The following is a 7,015-nucleotide window of genomic DNA, read 5'->3' as shown; positions in this document are numbered from 1 at the left end:
GGTCCGGTACGGGGGCAACACTGAGGGTTGCGATCTGTTGCCGGACACGGAAAAAAGACAAAAGACAAAAAAAAAAAAAAAGAAAAATAAATATTTCTTATTCAGGAAAACTACTTATCTCAACAATTTAAAGATATATGAGAGTATGTTTTCAAGTGGATTTTTTTCTAGGAAATACTGCAAGATAAAAAACCAGTAAAATAAAACAAACAAAATTGTTTTTAGATGAACCTTCAAAAGAGAGCTAATCAAATCCCTCTCCCCAAAGATGGAGAAACAAGACATTTATTTAAACTACTACCACCAGGTTTCACTAAAAATGTTCCATAAGAGAAAATTATTTGTAATTTACTGAACAAAATTTTAAAAGAGAAAAAAAAAAAACAAGAAATGATAGCTCACTAATGAATAATGGTGGAAACTTTTAAAGACTAAAGAGATAACACAAATAGGCCAAATTAATCATAAGTACATGATATAAAAAGCTTTGAAACTATTCAGAGGATAGAGAACAAATGAGGCAATTTGATGTGAATAGTCTGAATCATCCCTTCACAAAGGAGCAGAGTTATAAGAAAGATGAGGGAAGCACAACACCTACACTAACGACTCGTGTGTAACTCTTTTCTTCTTAAGACAGTCTTAATTTTCTTCTTCTTCCCTAATGATTTTAAATAAATAAGCACATGAGTCTAAAGACCATGACATAAAAACTTTAAGCAACTGTTTGACAACAGCAGTTATACTATATATGTGCACTTATAGTCAAAAATCATTATTTCAGAAATACAACTCTCGGGCCGGCCAGGTGGCGCACTGCTATAGTGCGCCGCTTGGGAAGCGTGGCGGCGCTCCCGCCGAGGGTTCGGATCCCACATACAGACCGGTTCCCGCTCACTGGCTGAGCGAGGCGCGAGAGCAACACCGAGGGTTGCAATCCCGTTGCCGGTCCCGGTCCGGTACGGGGGCGACACTGAGGGTTGCGATCCGTTGCCGGACACGGAAAAAGACAAAAAGGAAAAAAAAAAAAAAAAGAAATACAACTCTCTCTGTAGATTAGCCAGGTCCCTGACTTCTAGTCCATAAGCTGCCTGCCAGCAAATTCAAAGGCTGAAAACAGTGAAATGCTACAACCTGCTAGAGGAAATACGAAAATGATCAATATAATTGGAAACTGAAACTAACAACACATTGTTTAGAATGATCATTTATGATTCAGGTAATAACATAATGAAGTACTAGATAGAGTCTAAGAGGTAATCTTATCCAATTGTCAAACTTGTTTTTGCCAGGGAATCTCTTCTGTAAAGGAAATTTCACGTGGAAAAGACAAATATTTAGAGCTGCATCTGTAGCATTTAAGGGGGTAGGTGGAAGACAGGTGGTCTTCCCTGCCTATGCAGTGGCCTCTGAGGTCAGCTCCAAGGAATACCCTAGGGTTCGGAGGCTTCACAGATAACACTGATCAGATTTAGGACTTTTATTTTCTCATGAACACACAGGACTCCAAAAAGGAAGAAGTGATTTGCCCAAGGTCACAGAACTCATCTGTCCATGGCAGAGCCAGGTCTAAAACTATATATAACTGGACTAGTCTGCTTGGGCTACTATAACAATTCAGCATAGATTGGGCAGCTTAAAAGAAATTTATTTCTCACAGGTCTAAAGCTGGAAGTCCCACATCAAGGTCCAGTAAGGTCAGTTTCTGATGAGAGCTCTCTTCCTGGCTTCCAGACGGCCTTTCTCAGTGTGTGCATGTGGACAGAGAGAGACAGAACTCTCTTCCTCTTCTTATAAGACCGCCAGCCCTACTGGATTAGAACCTCACCCTATGACTTCATTTAATTAACCTTAATTACCTCCTAAAAGCTATATCTCTAAATACAGTTACATTGGTGGTTAGGGCTTCAACATATGAATTTTGTAGGAAGACAATTAAGTCCACAGCACAAATGTATACCATAAAAGTACACCATAAAAGTGTTCCCACTATAAAAAGCACTGTCTCTTGAAGAAACTAGAAGCCTACATAAGAAGATGACTGAGATATTTTTCTTTTGTAACTTCTTATTTTTACTTTTTTAATGAAAAATTTCTAACATATACCAAAGTAGGTAAATATAATAAACCTACATATACCCATCACCCAGCTTCAATAATTATCAGTAAATGGTCAATCTTGTTTGTCCTACACATATATCCACATTACTGCGAAGCAAATCCTGGTCATTCCCTCTGAAGTATTTTGGTACCTATCTCTAACAGGACTTGTAAAAAAATCCACAATATCATTAACTTACCTAAAGTAATAATAATAATTCCTTAATATCATGAAATATCCAATTAGTGCTCAAATTTTCCACTGTAGACACTGTGCTTATCATAAAAGCTGTTTAACTGACTATTAGTTCTTCAACAGTAGTCTAATGCTTAAGACCAAAGGCTTTTATTTTTTTCCAGAGAAGAATTTCTGTTGCAAAAAAGATTTTCTGCTTACGGAAACTCGTAACCTTATTCATTCTTTCCTCTTTGAAAAAGAAAACAAAAAATCACTATTGTAGGAAGTGAGGAAAAGTAAAAGAAGTGACCATCCCTTATCAAATTTAAATGAGAGAAAAGGTACAATTTTCACTCTTTAGTTTCTCCTTTTTCATTCTTTAAATTATTTAGTTCTAGCAAATGCAGAATGTGCTAAAGCCAACTCCTACTAACTCATGGAAGCCAAGTATTAAATTTCTAGGAATTTTACAATGAGTAGCTTCAAATTGGCCATGGTGACAGTATTTTACTCCACAGAAATTGCCAATCTCTGCAAATCAACCCCCATCTCCTCTCCCCCCAGAGAGCCAGTTGTTCATTTACCAACACAGCACTGAGCAAATTTTAGGATTAGGAAAAAGATACAGAATTTAACACTTGGAACAAAAATTTTAAGCTGGCTTTTTTTTTTTTTTTTTGGTAGTTTGTCAGTGCCAAAGGGTACTCTTGCCTGCTTGGAGAATACCACATAACATTTTTTACCTTGCTAGACTGTCCATCTCTTAAGCAGTTATGAGGAGAATCGGTAGAACATTGTGGCACTCTGGAATAAACCAGTTCAAATTCGGACTCTGCCATTTGATAGCTGTTTGATTTTGACAAGTTACAAACATCTCTATGCCTCAGTTTCCTCAACTGTGACATGTGGATAATAATAGTTATCTATCTCACATGGTTCTTGTGTAGATTAAACAGTTAATACATATAAAGTGCTTAGAAATGTTCCTGAGATGTAATAATCTCTACTCAATAAAGGTTACCTGGTATTATTGTAATTGATTCTTGTCATACAGTTCTATTGCTCTCAAAGAAGGGGTAAGTGTAGCAAAGACCATCTGGTACTTGTCTTCAGTAAGCTGACATATCCCAAGGCCTATGTTAACACCTCTTTATATTTGTATATGCCTTCCACTTTTTTTTTTTTTTTTGTCTTTTTTCATGTCCGGCAACAGATCGCAACCCTCAGTGTCGCGCCCATACTGGACGGGGACCGGCAACGGGATCACAACCATCAGTGTTGCACCCGCACCTCGCTCAGCCAGTGAGCAGGAACCGGTCTGTATGTAGGATCCGAACCCTCGGCAGGAGCGCCACCTCGCTCCCAAGCAGCGCACTGTAGCAGTGCGCCACCGGGCCGGCCTGCCTTCCACTTTTTAAAGCATTTTCACACACTTTGCTTTAACCTTTGAAAAACCTTATCATCATCCTTTTAGACAAGGAAACTGAAGCCAAGGATATATGGAGAATTCATTGTATCCTTTTTGACAGCTTTAACACTATTACCATGTAATAGTTACATGTACATTCACCTTATCTTAGCATCTAAAAAATACAACATATAAGTACTGGAATATATATCACAGTGCCCTGCAACAAGTAGGTTTTCAATAAACATGTTAAAATTAACTCGGTTAGCAAGTATGATTTAAATATCTAGTTCCCTTTCTACTAACTACTTTACCTCCCTAAATATATTAACAATGTATTGTGGAGTTTATAACATATGAAGAAATAAAATATATAACAAAAATAGCTCAAACAGTGAGGGGGAGGTGAAAGGAATGACATTATTGTAAGGTTTTTACACTGTTTGTTAAGTGAAATAATATTAATTAGAGGCAGACTGTGATAAGTTAAAGATAAATACCATAATCTCTACCTTAACCACTAAAAACAATAGTACATCTTACTCCCCTCTGCTAAAAAAATCTAACATAATAATAATAATAATAATAATAATAATAATACAAGCAGGTGTAGATGAAAACCCCAAAGAGAAAATTAAATGGAATTTTAAGAAAAATTTTTTAAAAAGAAAAACCTTGATTAATCCCTCAAAAAAAGGAAAACAGAGACAATAAAGAACAAGCAGGTGTAGATGAAAACCCCAAAGAGAAAATTAAATGGAATTTTAAGAAAATTTTTTTAAAAAGAAAAACCTTGATTAATCCCTCAAAAAAAGGAAAACAGAGACAATAAAGAACAAAGAACAGACAGGACAAAGTCAAAAGAAATATCAAGATAGTAAGAAAAACTCTGGAATATCAATAACTACATTAAATAAAATACCAATGTACTAAGACTACCAATTAAAAGAGATGGTCATACTGGATAAAAAACAAGACCCAATTATGTGCTCTTTATAAGCAACCCACTTTAAAAATAAGAACACTGATAAACTGAAAGAAAAAATGATAGAAAAAGATAAATTTAATTTAAAAAAAGCCAGCAATCACTATATTAATTCAGACACATATTTCAAGACAAAAATTATTCCCAGAGCTTAGAGATAAAAAGGGACATTTCATAATGCTAAAAGGATCAATTCATAGTGACAAAACAATCCTAAATGTCTGTACCCAATTAACGTAGTTGTAAATATATAAAGCAAAAATTAACTGAAAGGCAAAACAGAAAAACCCACTATTATACTTAGCGACAACACCTCACAAAGGAAAAGCAGACATAAAATTACATCAGTATTAATATATAAAATCCATTAGAGTGATTGCCCAGTGGTGGGAGTGGAGGGGAAGTGTAAGCAACAGGAAAAAAGAGAAAATTAAAATTGAATTAAGCAGAAATGGTGCCTTATGTAGACTGTTGATAGGATTCCATATACTAAAGATACATGAACCTCAACTCTCCATGTATTGGATTCAAAGGGAAAATAAAAGATCAAATTTATTGGAAAATCCTATTATTATATATGTTTTTCTTACCAGCATCACTGTTAAATTCATAATTCTTCCAAGGTTATCAATGTAGTAGACACTGTCCTGATACCATGAATCACAGTGTAAGTAATTGTACATTCCAAAAGCATGCATGTGTTCCAGTGTGTATTGATCATCTCGAAGTTTTACTTCTGCCACATCTGAAATACAAGAAAAATAAACACAAACATCAAGAGTCTTACCTCAGATCATTCCTTTCTGCAGAATGCCTACAAGGAAAAGAAATCACAGAATGCCAATCACAAAGACCTTCAGAACAATCCACTATACATCATTCATTCAAAAATAATTTCTAGAAACCTATTAGGTACTGTGTGCACAGGAAAAACAGTAAGTAAACTGATATGAACACATTCTTACAGAACTTAGAATGTAGTGGCCATAGGAGATAGGGTTTTTCATGCCATAACCACCTTTTCTTTTAGGCACTTCTTTCTTCTAATTATGAATGAAAAGAACAGAAATTCTAAAAATGATTTCCCATATTCTGGACAAATATTAACCCTAATTTATAAAGTGCTTTAATACTTTAAAAAACGTTTTTACCTCTGCTATCTCATTCATTTTTATCATACATTAAGAAATAAAGAATATTTCTATTATCTCATTATATAGTCACAGAAATAAATGTAAACACAATTGGTGACTTCTCCAACATCATATCACATCTTTCCCAAGGGTACAGAACAAAACAATATCATAGCTGGAATAGAAACAAAGTTTCCTATCACAGAACAGGGCTTCCTCCACCAAAGCATCGGTTCCTTCCCTAACTTTACATCTGCCAAAAGTGATCTCCTCCTTCCACTCCTCCTGTTCTTCCATGCAGATTGGAACCGTTATAGCTCAGGGATGCCCATGATCTAAAACTAATTTCTGCCTCAACAGGAAATATATTAGTGAACTACGCTGGGTCAATACATAACCTTAATATAAAACTCACTTTACCGTATTCTTCCTACCCGCCCCATTTCATCACTTTACTGTATTCTAACTGCAACTATTTCCTTCTTTTCCCAGAATGCTCACCTGTTCCTACTTCTAACACCTTACATGAGTCCTGGCTGACTACATTTATTCTCTCATGTTTTAATAGGCACCAATGATACAGTGATGAGCAAAGAGTATAGAATCTACCTTCTTAGCACTTATGATCCAGTGAGGAAATGGACATTAGTCAAATAATCACATACATTTTATATAATTAAACTGTGATGTTACAACAAAAATTACTGGGTACCATGAAAACACATAACGTAGAGAGCTGACATGTTTGGAGAGATTAATGAAAGCTTTCTAAGGTTTGAGGCAAAATATAAAAGACCAAAAAATAAAAGACAAAAGTATATATCTTAAGATATATACCTACACATATATATCCACATCCACACCTCTATTTATCCCATGCAGAAGGAAAAACAGGCAAAGTACAGAGAAAACTTGTGTTCAAAGAACCAAAAGACGTCCACACTGGCTGAACTATAGAGCAAAACAGAGAAGGGTCCAAGGGAAGGCTGCAGATGAATGAAGCTAAAGAACTAGGAAGGAGGTGGATCATGAAAAACCTGACTTTATCTTGTTGATAAACCCAATGTAAAAATAATTCATTAACAGTTTTTAAGCAGGAGAGTAAAGTTCAGATTTGAGTTTATAAAAGAGTACTTATAACTACAATATGAAAAACAGACTGGAGCAGAGCAGGGGCAAATTCAGGAAGATCTATTTGGAAGCTCTGCAGT

At 35.4% G+C, this 7,015-nt stretch overlaps 1 protein-coding gene across 1 annotated transcript in view; it reads right to left on the bottom strand.

The window, feature by feature from the left end:
* NUDCD1 (NudC domain containing 1) overlaps positions 1-7,015 on the bottom strand; it is an 84,115-nt gene that overhangs the window by 61,890 nt on the left and 15,210 nt on the right. The window contains exon 2 of the mRNA XM_008583890.1: positions 5,262-5,416. Coding sequence (XP_008582112.1) covers positions 5,262-5,416 — 155 coding nt within the window. The remainder of the gene's footprint in view (positions 1-5,261; positions 5,417-7,015) is intronic.

Source organism: Galeopterus variegatus, unplaced genomic scaffold (assembly GCF_000696425.1).
Source record: "Galeopterus variegatus unplaced genomic scaffold, G_variegatus-3.0.2 Scaffold3073, whole genome shotgun sequence".
NCBI classification, from domain to species: Eukaryota; Metazoa; Chordata; class Mammalia; order Dermoptera; family Cynocephalidae; genus Galeopterus; species Galeopterus variegatus.
This window is presented reverse-complemented; position numbering and strand designations above follow the sequence as displayed.